This window comes from Hoplias malabaricus, chromosome X2 (genome assembly GCF_029633855.1).
Source record: "Hoplias malabaricus isolate fHopMal1 chromosome X2, fHopMal1.hap1, whole genome shotgun sequence".
In the NCBI taxonomy this organism is placed as follows: domain Eukaryota; kingdom Metazoa; phylum Chordata; class Actinopteri; order Characiformes; family Erythrinidae; genus Hoplias; species Hoplias malabaricus.
In genome coordinates, this window is record NC_089819.1 from 23081304 (window position 1) to 23094853 (window position 13550).

General features: G+C 42.0%; 1 protein-coding gene across 3 annotated transcripts in view; it reads right to left on the reverse strand.

Moving 5' to 3' along the window:
• Positions 1-5338: 5338 nt before the first annotated feature.
• The window catches only part of LOC136676719 (anthrax toxin receptor 2-like), a 69871-nt gene continuing 61659 nt past the window's right edge, over positions 5339-13550 (reverse strand). For all 3 annotated transcript variants that reach the window (XM_066653907.1, XM_066653906.1, XM_066653905.1), the window contains one exon: positions 5339-7011. In XM_066653907.1, the coding sequence (XP_066510004.1) occupies positions 6973-7011 (39 nt within the window). In that variant the 3' untranslated portion in view covers positions 5339-6972. The remainder of the gene's footprint in view (positions 7012-13550) is intronic.

The window sequence follows — 13550 nt, forward strand, 5'->3', positions numbered from 1 at the left end:
GTGGCACTGTTGTGCAGCAGGTTAGTGTCGCAGTCACACAGCTCCAGGGACCTGTGTGGGTTCAAGTCCTGCTTTGGGTGACTGTCTGTGAGGAGTGTGGTGTGTTCTCCCTGTGTCTGCGTGGGTTTCCTCCGGGTGACTGTCTATGAGGAGTGTGGTGTGTTCTCCCTGTGTCTGCATGGGTTTCCTCCGGGTGACTATGAGTAGTGTGTTGTGTTCTCCCTGTGTCTGCGTGGGTTTCCTCTGGGTGCTCTGGTTTCCTCCCACAGTCCAAAAACACATGTTGGTAGGTGTTTTGGCAACTCAAAAGTGTCCGTAGATGTGTGTGTGTTGCCCTGTGAAGGACTGGCTTTCCTTCCAGGGTGTGTTCCTGCTTTACGCCCAGTGATTCCAGGTAGGCACCAGATCCACTGCTACCCTGAACTGGATAAGCGCTTATAGACATTGAGATGAGATGAGATACTAATAAAAGTTAATATAAAACAAAATTAGTGCTTTTCTTCTTAATACAAAATTCAACAAATACATAAAATGTATTCAACTATAAAGGTGTGTGTAGGTGTGTGTGTGTGTGTGTGTGTGTGTGTGTGTGTGTGCGTGTGTGTGGGTGGGTAGGTGGGTAAGGGGTTCCTAAATTTACACATAGAAAATCAACAAAAATGTATTATGACCTGATGTATCTGTTTCTGAAATGTTAATGACAGCCTTTTTCAGGATGAAAAAAAATCACATGTATGTAATGCTTCATCAAACGACTGTAAAAGGGGAGATCCATTAAAAACATTGTAAATTTAACTCTCACATTAATACAGTGATCAGACGGTGTGAAGCCTGATGATGAGGTGTGGAGTTTTACTGATTTCTGACACTTTTTTCAGCTTCAGCACATTTCCTCTTCGCTGTAATGCCACATTAAGGGCAGTGGGTTATGACTTTAAGCCAAAGATGTTTTACTACACAATCCAGGTGTGTGAAACTTCAGTTGTGCCTCATTTGTGTAGGAAATCGTCTGGAAAAGTGTCTGTGGACTTACAGAGGGTCTCAGTCATGAATGGTGAGGGTATTAGGTTCGAACGGAGAGCACGGTGGAAGAACAAACATGCTGCTGATTGAAGCAAAGGTCGTGGGTACGGTCAGCAAGGGCCTGACACTTGTAGCTGAATCAAAAGTTAGCTCCTGTCTGAAACAAGAAGCCTGTTTGTGTGGATCAGTAATTTACGGTTCCAAACAAATATCTTACAATTCCTACAGGAATCAATGAAGTGTTATCAATCCTAACTTTACTGCTCCTGGTCAGAGTATATTTTCCGGCCATATTACATTTGTTTAAACATTACACTTTAAAATAAGTGAGGAAACAAAATCACATTTGTTCTGTGCTAAATTTATGGCACGTGTATTTCATGTATTGTTATCATTTTTGTTCAACAAGTAAAACCCATCTGATAATTCGCTATTAAGCACAAAACTAGGGAATATATGCCTTACTGAAGTTTGATCCTAGTGGGGAAGGTTTGAATTTCTTTTCTTTTCTTGACAGTGTGTAAATTAAGGGGTGAATGTCAGTCACTAGGCGGCACGGTGGTGCAGCAGGTTAGTGTCGCACTCACACAGCTCCAGGGACCTGGAGGTTGTGGGTTTGATTCCCGCTCCGAGTGACTGTCTGTGAGGAGTGTGGTGTGTTCTCCCTGTGTCTGCGTGGGTTTCCTCCGGGTGACTGTCTGTGAGGAGTGTGGTGTGTTCTCCCTGTGTCCGCGTGGGTTTCCTCCGGGTGCTCCGGTTACCTCCCACAGTCCAAAAACACACGTTGGTAGGTGGATTGGCGACTCAAAAGTGTCCATAGGTGTGAGTGTGTGTTGCCCTGTGAAGGACTGGCGCCCCCTCCAGGGTGTGCTCCTGCCTTGCGCCCAATGATTCCAGGTAGGCTCTGGACCCACCGCGACCCTGAACTGGATAAGGGTTACAGATAATGAATGAATGAATGTCAGTCACTTTTTAAATCAGGTTTTCAAAGAAATACTGGATATTGCTACATTCCTCCAAAGTTTAGCTGGAAAAGTTGGATGAATCCTAGCCCACAGTTTGAGGGAGAGTTTGATCATTTCAGTGCACTAACCAGGCCTCACTGTCAGGATTCTGCCAGCTGCATTCTGAAACAGTACTTCTGTACTTCCGCATATTTTAACGTGTATTGCCTCCTTCTACACTTCATGCCAAAATAGCAGACTTTGTGATTGGTTCTTTTGCGTTCTATTGTGAGTCAGTCAAATGTCTTTTCCTGCATTAGTAGGCAGTCGAGAGTCTGGCAATGCGAGAATAAAGTTGGTTGGTCTGTTTCCTTTTCTCTGTAAGAGCTTCTGGACAGTTCCAGAGGAAGAGGGAGGAGGTGCCAAACCACTTGAGGGTTTTTTTCAGAACTGAAGCGAGGGTGGAGCTAGATTTTCTCCACTATTTCAAAGATGAAGAGTTATTATATTAAAATGAATCTCTATAAAGTATAGATGACTAGGAATAAAGGACTGCAGAATCATCATTTGCACAGTTTATAAAGCATAATGATAATAAACCAATACATCTTTACTACATTTGATGCTACATTTACAGTTGTTACAAGTAGTGTTTTGCTAACGTTTCGTGCCCCCACCTAGTTGCATGTTTTGCTGGTCTTGAGTCTAGTGAACATCTCATACAGGAGACTCTTACATTAGAACAGAAAATACACTGTGTACTCCCTCAGCATGTTCAAAACTAACCAGCTCAACTTAAAAAGTATAACTCACATTATAGGAAATATGTCATAATTATGTTTGGACCCTGTAGGGGGTTTCTTACCTAATATGATTACTGTGGGCATATTAATATGTGCACTACAGCATATACAATTAGTAAATTTAACTGATAACACACACAGGCATCCACACACATATATCTGCTATATCTATATAAATATATATATAGTATTTGAGGTTGCTATGGCACCGTACTGTATTTAAAACGGGTCAGGGCTATAAAAGGAGCAGATAAGTGGACAGATAAGCAGATATTTTAGCATTAAATGCGGTTCATAAATGTGTGGAATCAAAAGCATATGAAAATATGCTTTTAATATCTTAATATTATTGCTATGTGTTTTAAGCCACGCAAATGGTCAGCTGAGGGGAGTAATCTGCTTATGAGTGGTGACTGATGAATCAGTTAACGGGCAGTGATACCATCTGCGAGCTCAGAGAGAGAGAGAGAGAGGGGCCGCGGCAGCGCTTGACCAAAATATGCTTTTATTTCATACAAACGGACAGAAACAATAATGAGGAATAAAATGTGGATGGAACAATAACGAGGAACAAAAGTGATATGAGTCAAGCGACTGTTACTGCACAGTGGTGCTATTTTAAGTGACATGAAATAAATCTATCAAAGAAACAACAAAGAAAACCCTGCATAAATGAACACAATAATGTTATTAATATTCAAAATTAATAACTCATTTAAACAAAAATAAATCTGACCCACTGTGGCTTGCAACGAGAGCGCTGCAGAGCACAGTTCAATGAGGAAAAGGTGCATTACAATGTTTTTAAAAATGAAACGGTTACAAGAAAAATACATTGCAGTGGTTTAGTGTGAAATGATCCACTGTGAAGAAAGGTACAGTCAGAATTATTCACAGTGGAGGTGATAGGAACCAGACGTCTAAGGAGTTGCTTTCTAAAAGCTTTTATATGAATCCAGTATCTGCCATTGATTTTCTGATTTACTGTTGTTTAATAATAAGATAAAATGCTGTATTTTAGCTGAAGATCATCCTGGTTCATCCTATGACACCTGGTTCCAATCACTGCTACTGTAAACATCAGGCGCTCAGGGGGACTTTTTTCCCATCTCAACTCCTGAATTCTGTGTGATTTTTAGTGAACTGTGCGGCTGCTTGATTCTGGAACAGGTGATGCGCTGATTTACCGGTCAATATTCACATTCCACTGAGCACACAATTAGAAATACTTACAAAGTCCGTCATAACATAGAGCGTGCGGTGCTGTTAGCTACTGCAGCGTGTGCTGATGTCTTTTAAAAAGAGAGGACCATGGATTATTTTAGAGCTGTTATACATTCAGAGGCCAACTTCAGTGATAAACTTCAGGCTAAAAATCACAGCATCGTAGAAAACACATGGACAAACAGTTTCAAAATAGGTTTCAACTTATAGGCAATGTCTACATGAAACACATACCTGTGTCACCATAAAAAATGATATTTACACAAATATTATATTTGGATATAAAGGGATTTTAGGGATCGCAGATTCGTGAATTTCTTTAAAACTAAACCCCAAATTTAGAAACATTCGAAACTCTTTATAAAAAGCTTTGTACAAAAAAAAAAATCATCTCGCAAATTATAAAAGGTGCAAAACGGGCAAAGTGCACATCGTAGGATAAACGTTTAATTTATCGCTCCCCCTCTCTCCACGTACATCAATGTGCACACAACATCGGAACATTTTACATTACATTACATAGAGACGTATAAATATATAATAATATAAAATGAATTTAGAAAATAGCATTGAATAATTTTAATGGTGAAAAAATATATAAAAAAAGGACTTTGAAAGATTTGAAAGAAACCAACCTGGATGCTTCCAACAGAGAGATTCAGCTGGGCTCTATGTGGGGAGTTAGAATGTGACTGATATGTAAACAGCTCATTAGCAAGGGTTAATAACAGTCCTCTGATTTTTGACATAGGGCAAAAAAACAAACATAAAAACAAAAGATTTGACGTTATATGTTTGTGCTATAAACGCTCATTTAACTGGAAAAGTGCATTACACATTCATAGTGCATCTGCGGGGGGACCTTTCTGCCAAACTGTTTATTTATTTATTTATTTCTCTTTGATTTTGCGCCACGAGGAACAATGTAGGCGTCTTCCCATCACAGATGAAGACAACAAAGGAATAATTAGATGTGTATATATATATATGTGTGTGTGTGTGTGTGTGTGATGGCTCCACTGTGTGTGCCTTTTGCAATGGGTGGGTGAATGGGAGCTGCTGCACCCTGTTCCGTTTCCCCCCTCAAACTTGATGGTTGTTGAACTTATTTTTAGTGTCATTTGATAAGCTTCCCTGCTTGCACCGAGACATCCCACTGACCCAGCCACTGGTCATTGTCTATACCGCTTCCCGTCAAAGCTGGCGCGCTTTGTCAGATTTCGACTCGAATATCCATTTTGCATCTGAAGTAGCGTATCGAAAGTGACTGGATCGTTCGAGCCTTTTTCTTCAGCTGCCGCCCCCTCGTCCTCCCTCTCCCCCACCCACCCCCCCGCGGTCCTTCCGCCCGTGCTAGCATCATCTGAACGGCGTCGTGACAGCGCACCGGCAAAAACACACCACATAATATATTGCTCGCTTTTTTTCTGCTTTTCGTTCCCCCCACCACCTTTATTTATTTTATTTTATATTTGTTGCCAGTGTCGGGGCTTTTGAGGGTTGGAAAGCAGCAATGAGGATAATTTCCAGAAATGAACAATATTTAACCATCCATCGCCCCCTTTCTTTTTAGTTTTTTTTTTTGTTTGTGGGGATGGAGCGGGTTCCTCCACGTTGCCATGGCACCAGAGCATTTACAGTAGCACAGTAATAGGTCACTCGGTGTCAAAGAGCGTAGAAAAGGATAGATGAGCAAAAAGCTTCACAGGCTGCTGCTTGCTGTTGCCTTTAATTATTTTAATTAAACTTTGATTTTCAAGCGCCGTGAGAACCTCTGGCTTGAGATGCTGCGAGGTCCTTAAAAGGAGGAATAAAAAGAGAAAAGAGAATGGTCTGACGGTCGTGTTCATCCCGATTGAGCAGAAATGGTCTTCATTTATGAAACACACTGGAATATAATTGAAAATATATATATTTTCTATTCAATAATCACCCCCCAAAAAACTATAATAAATTAAATAGAAAAGTGTCGTCTGTAGACATTTTTCACAAAGGAATTAATCAAAGCAGGTAATTTGATGTGATTCAAGGTGTGTCAAAACTTTTGCATGCCTCTGTATAACTTAAAAACGTGTCAAATCACAGACTAATAAACTTCTATAAAAGCAGGAGCAAGAAGAAAGCTGCAGAAGCATCGGATGAAGGAAAAAAAAACAAAAAATACAACCCCACACCAACTACCATGTCAAGGTCTTGAAGCATCTGTCCCTCAAAAAGTAGCCGCAGTGCTGTGGTCAGGGGTTGTCTGGCGGTGCAATAACGCTCTATTAATTTTTAGGTCCCGAGTGCACAATGATAGAAAGGTGTCTTCACAAACTAAAGGGCAAAGTCTTATTGCGTCCAGCACCTTAGGGCATTCTGTCTACAATTTGTCATGCGTGTGCACTTCTCAGTGTTAAAATGACAAGATCTCCAGTCAGAGAGGTCCCGCCGGGCATCGGGCGATAGTGGACACACAGAGGCTTTGTGGTGAGACATTGCCAAAAGGCACTGGACTTCTGCACTCCCCGAGCCTGCTGGGATTATCTCCACTTCCACGCCAATGGCAAACAGCCTCTTCTCGTTCTGGTTTTTTTTTTTTCTATTTTTTTTTTTAAATAGCCTCCGTCTGTGTCCATTAAAATTAGTCCCCCCCCCCACACAGAAGGCACAATATGGTCAGAATATGTTAAGCCTTTGGTGTGCACAAAGCAGCTAACCAAATCCGGCACAAATTCAGGCACTTTTTGATGTATTTACTTCTTTGGAGCTTGAGTTCAATCCTAAATCGGCAGCTCATTTAAAGCAGATGTAATGGTCAGGGAAAAGCCTAAGCGTGGAATTTAAAGAGCCCTAGATACATTCTGCACTAGCATTTTGTCAACAATAAAGTACATCATTAACAACACAAAGAAAGACCTGAAGTATTTTGTTTGTCTTCCTCTCGGGAAAAAAACTGAAACAACGCTCGCCCCCGTATTTCAGTGACTGAAGACTGGCTAGTGATGAGGCACTCGGCTGAAATTCATACACCGTCCCTGCAAAAGAAGAAAGAATATAAACATTGATTAGTGTCTGTACTATGTTCACATTTAACCACTTTTACAAATAATGAACCTAATTAATAACACTGACAGTGTTTTTTTATTACATTTATCTTAATTTAAAGCATGAATATGTAGTAAATAGTTTACAGTAGATGTGTATAGTGAAATATAACAAAACTCAGAAAATAACTGAAAATGTTAAATAATTAAAATATCTATTTAATAAGCAAAATATTTAATTAAAATGAATGATTTTGTTGCACATTATTAAATACAATAAGACAGTTTTCATATTAAAATATGAAAATACACCTTAAAAATATTTCCTTCCCATATTATTAATTTCAGATTATTTTCTAAAAATAAATTCAAAATGGGCAAAAAAGGAATCAAAATGATATGATTTTTCGAAAAATATGCCACAATGATCTTTGTATATTTCCCACGCAGAAAGCAACAAAATACGCCTGGATATGTTTTGTATATTATCTGTAAATATCTGTTCGTTTCTAGCAAACACAGTCTTGGCCACAGCTCACAGTTCAGGCCACTGGGGGGCTACTGGGGACACTCGACCACTCGCACCAAGAGGGAGCTCTCACACAGCTTATTCCTACCACCCCCCCCCCCCCACACACACACACACACAAAGGTCAGCTGAACCCAAGGCTCTGTGCTCTCTCTGTATGTTGTGTTATATATTGGCACAGCTGTTTTATTTGAGTACGCAAACACTAGAAGTGACATTATCACATTTGAAAATTCCTGTTTAAATTTTCTCTTTAAAACTCTCACTCATGGCTCACTTCTCGAGTCAAAAACTCCAGTCGGAACTATAAATAAGTGGAGGTCCTGAGCAGCCATTGTGTGTGTTTAGATGAGGGCTTGATCACTGCTTTTTTAATATAAAAATACACAGTAGACATGATTTGAAAACTGAAATATATATGGGTTACACATGCCAATAACTTTTTGAGCTTTGCCTTCTGCTAATAAAGGCTTTTGTATTATATGCTATTCCTTTTCAAGTGGACGATCTCTGTTTATTGCAGTCAATTGCCCTAGTTTCCAGGCGGCTAATAAAGACCGGACAAAACAGAGGCAATGTCACGATCGCGGATTCTGTGTGAGTGGTGAGCTTTGTGTCATCTCTCTGCTGTAAGCCGAGCGAGGCGGACCCTCTGTCCTAGATCCCATTCTGTCAACAAATAAGGCGCCTCAGATGCTGTTTTGGCCGAGGCCGACGGCGCGCCTAAGTTCACTGGATTTCCAGGACTTTGGGGAAGGCACTCGGAAAAGCTGTCTTCCCCCCGCTGCTCAGACTGGCTGCGAATAGACTCGGCTCAGAGCGCTGACCAGGTGGGCTACAATACGGTCAGAACCTCCCCCTGCCATTCGATTGGAGGCAGCAGGCTCTGGACTTGGCACAGCTGAGATGGCCCTGAATGAGAAGGCCCACCTGTGCTTCCAGACGAGAGGACAGTGGGCAGGACGTCAGTTTCTGCATGCTGTTATGACGTGGGGAAGTTGTCAGATGGAGGACTGCTTCACAGGCCTGTCCTAAGTGAAGTGGATGGAAGGACATTGAAATATAGGGTAATGCTGGTGCTTCCGTGACTGGACCCTAACACGAGTGAGGGGTCGTGTTGCAGACTTGTGGGTGTTTAGAGTTTTAGGTTTATATGAAACACGACTTGTGTAAAAGCTTTGTTAAATTTTACATTTTACATTTTGTCCCTGTCCCTGTTTTAGTTCACCTGTTCAACACAGTCACTGTCCTTCACAATGTGCACCAATTTCCTGAGGAATGGACCAATAGAAATGCTCCAAAATTACTTGGAAATAAAATCTTTTCACATTGGCTTCCATTGAAAGTTGAGGTTTTTCCTCCTCTATAACATTACTATTCTGGAGATACATTTTTTTTTTGACATCCATGATATATTTTAAATAAATTTCCGGGTTTCCTCCGGGTGACTGTCTGTGAGGAGTGTGGTGTGTTCTCCCTGTGTCTGCGTGGGTTTCCTCCGGGTGTCTGTCTGTGAGGAGTGTGGTGTGTTCTCCCTGTGTCTGTGTGGGTTTCCTCCGGGTGACTGTCTGTGAGGAGTGTGGTGTGTTCTCCCTGTGTCTGCGTGGGTTTCCTCCAGGTGACTGTCTGTGAGGAGTGTGGTGTGTTCTCCCTGTGTCTGCGTGGGTTTCCTCCGGGTGTCTGTCTGTGAGGAGTGTGGTGTGTTCTCCCTGTGTCTGTGTGGGTTTCCTCCGGGTGACTGTCTGTGAGGAGTGCGGTGTGTTCTCCCTGTGTCTGCGTGGGTTTCCTCCGGGTGACTGTCTGTGAGGAGTGTGGTGTGTTCTCCCTGTGTCTGCGTGGGTTTCCTCCGGGTGACTGTCTGTGAGGAGTGCGGTGTGTTCTCCCTGTGTCTGCGTGGGTTTCCTCCGGGTGTCTGTCTGTGAGGAGTGTGGTGTGTTCTCCCTGTGTCTGTGTGGGTTTCCTCCGGGTGACTGTCTGTGAGGAGTGTGGTGTGTTCTCCCTGTGTCTGCGTGTGTATTTTCTCTGGATGCTCCGGTTTCCTCCCACAGTCCAAAAACACGCGTTGGTAGGTGGATTGGCGACTCAAAAGTGTCCGTAGGTGTGAGTGTGTGAGTGAATGTGTGAGTGTGTGTGTTGCCTTGTGAAGACTGGCACCCCCTCCAGGGTGTATTCCCACCTTGCGCCCAATGATTCCAGGTAGGCTCTGGACCCACCGCGACCCTGAACTGGATAAGGGTTACAGATAATGAATGAATGTAGGAATGAATGAATGAATGTTTAAAGTAACCGTTTTAGAATAGTTCAGTTCATTAAAATATATCACAGGTAGTGGACTGTACGGTGATTTCATTTGTAAAAATCTGCGACCCTGAACTGGATAAGTGCTTACAGACAATGAATGAATGAATGAATGAATGAAAGTTGCTTACCAAACTAAAATGAAAAGCTCAGTGTGTAGCAGTTGTGGTATTTTTGCCACTTCTGATGTAATCTGTAAACTAGGCCTGTCACTAATCACATTATCCACTGATTGAACAATATATGACATTTCCTCAATCATTTTTTGCTGACCTCAGTACTGCCCAATGTGTTTACTTTCATGTTTGTGTATATGAGAATGAAAGGCAGTAGTATTTTAGCTATTTGCTAAGTTCTGTACTGTTATGTCCGTTTGCTTGAAAACAGTTGATATATAAATTGAGTTAAAATGAAGTTTTTGCTTGTCATTTCTGAGACAATATATCAACCTCTAAAACGGCCTGTTGTAACAAGTCTGAAACATGAAAAATGACCCTTTTTTTCCATATGTCAGGGATATTAAAATAAATAATATCACAATATTGCACAATGCAATTTTGTCTGTATAATGCATCTTCAATTTGCTGCAAATCCGTGGTGCACGCTGGTTACAAATTGTTTATTTTATCCCTCATATTTTGTACAGAATACTCTCCAACATCATTGAGCAAGATGATACGCAAAGAAATCACAGGCAGCTTACTCTTTGATGAGTGTTTACAGTAACCATCATTTCAAGGCCAAAAACACTGATGTGCACTGCAGCTAGGCTCCAATTACACCACGAGAAAAGAATGTTCTTTCCTTGTGAAGTGGACCGGCATCAAACGTCTCAATACAAAACAGCTCAAAGAGCTCACAAGAACAAGGAGCTAATTAAAAACTTGATAAAGCACTTGGGCTTGATTTCCCTGATCAGAGAGTCTTTCTCTCTGTAGCTGAATCGTAAAGAGAAGACACAAGGCGTAGTTCATCAAGCGCCTGCCGCTTTCTGACCCCCAACATATGCTACACCTATTTACATCAGTCCGACAAAGACGCGATGGTCCTGTCTCTTATCTTTGGAGGGTTCTCCACACCACACGAGGCCGACTAGTGAAGCCACTGGGCTTCAGAGAGACGTGTCAATGGCTCGTATTCTGCAGTGAGCGTGGGCAAGCGTCCAACAGAGAAGTCTGTTTGTGATTCTGCATCTCATCTCCCAATAGCCTGCACTCTGGAACAGCTTGATTTCCCCAATGCTAGAGCTCCCCAAGGAGCCGTCTTGCACTTCCCCTGCTCACTGGGAGTGAGATCCAGGAACCTGAAGGTGAAAGAGTGTGTTTGGACCCTGGCCCATGTCCTTTGGTGGATCCCCTCATTGTAAAATTGTTTGATCAAAATGGGTGAAATGTAAGTGGATAGGGAGCTTGGGGCAAACTAAATTAAAGTTATATGTACATTAACCTGACATACATCCCATGATGCGCATCTTAGTAAACTTAACATAAAGTGCTCAATGTGTTATTATGGTTTAGCAACAATGTTTAATGCAACAGATCGAGACAAGTAAATCTGCTGCAACATTTGTTAAGGACTCTTCTCTGCTTCTCTCTGCAAAAGCTGACAACTCAGCAAAAGTTATCAATTCCACCAACCACATATTGTACATATTAGAAGTTCAAAATGAGACAGAAGTACAGCTGCAAATGGGCTGATAGTAAGCGCCAGAATGTGAGCAATCCTTCGCTCTAGAGCTGGGCTCTCGCTGTCATTCCGCCCATGGTCCACATACGGCCCACATAGCACTGCCATCTGGAGTGCTGAAGAGTCCGGACCAAGACAAGCCAGCCAAAAACATCGCACCTGCTGACAACTTGGATTATTGCTCCATTCGTTAAAAAAGTGACAAAGACACTGAAACATAAAACACGTTCTATGACAAAAAACGGTTAAAGACATTCACTAATTCAACATCACTTTTCTGTAGTACCAGGTTCTACTTATTTGGGACACTTTAGATATTGAAACATTCATTCATTCATTATCTGTAACCGCTTATCCAAGTCAGGGTCGCGGTGGGTCCAGAGCCTACCTGGAATCATTGGGCGCAAGGCAGGAATACACCCTGGAGGGGGCGCCAGTCCTTCACAGGGCAACACACACACACACACACTAACACACATTCACTCACACCTACGGACACTTTTGAGTCGCCAATCCATCTACCAACGTGTGTTTTTGGACTGTGGGAGGAAACCGGAGCACCCGGAGGAAACCCACACGGACACAGAGAGAACACACCAACTCCTCACAGACAGTCACCCGGAGGAAACCCACACAGACACAGGGAGAACACACCAACTCCTCACAGACAGTCACCCAGAGGAAACCCACGCAGACACAGGGAGAACACATCAACTCCTCTCAGACAGTCACCCGGAGCGGGAATCGAACCCACAGGTCCCTGGAGCTGTGTGACTGCGACACTAACCTGCTGCGCCACCGTGCCGCGATATTGAAACATCTCAGTGTAATTTAATGGAATTCTGCTGGAAGGACTTTAATGAGGTTATTAGTTGTGGATCACAAAAAGCTCAGTGAAATCTCCTGGTATTGAGCCTGGTGACTTTAAGCTCATAAGCAGCAGCTCCAGCGCGTCCCGACAGGTGCACCTTCAAGAAGCTGAATTCACATATTACAAGGATAGTCACTGTTTCTAAAACAGGCCCTACAAGACTTTACACTATCACTTCCAGTTTCCCTTAAAAGGCTGTGTTGATTTATACATGCTGGTAATCCATGTAATTCAAGTCTTGAGCCACAATGAGAGAGTCTTTCAAAAGAGGTTCTGCAGCGTAATTTACAAGGACATAAAACTGTCCCTCCTGCTGACACAATATTTACAGCAGAACCCTTTCAACAAAGAGTGCCGGCTCAAATGGAATCTTCTGGGTAAATAAAGTGGCATATGATCAGCAATCAAACCCTGATGAGTTCAGGACTGACCCCAGACACTAGGGTTGAGAGTGATGCTTTTTAATCTTGAGCTGGCAATAAAGAAAAAAAAAAAAAAAAAACGCTACACTGGCATCCAGTGTCAGGCTGTCTGCATACAATTCATCAACGGTCGTGCAAATATATATACATTTTTAAATGATAACAGAGGCAGTGTTTAAGGTAAACACACAAAAAAAATCTTAATTCTTTCTTAGTATCTTACCTTTGCTCATCTGTCCACCCATGGGCTTCACCAAAAATAGATTAATAGATGGACGCACAGGTGTAATGTGTTGTAACCACTTGTGATGTATTCTGTGCATAGTATAAACACCAGTGTCCTACACAAGAGATCCATAGTCCAGGACTATTTTAATCCAAGGAGTTCAGCTCATCCACAGTTTCTGGTTTGAGGCTTAAAAGCTAAGTTTGTAAAATGAAAGACTGACAGGTATTTGTAGGTTATGTGGTCATGTTCATAGCCTGTAGTCGTTTGGTTGCTTCTGGTTGGTCGAACGTAAACCTTAAAGCCTCAGAAGCTGTGATACTTTGTAAAATTCCTCCAAATTTGAATGTTTTTTAATGTTTAAGACATTATTTACAACATAGCCCATGATATAATGCACAGCTCTTCTGATTTGAAAGCTGAGCTCTTTATAAGGATTAGACCTAAGGCGTGGAAATTTTGTAGTTGACCTAAGGGTGCAGTACTGATAGTCAGAGC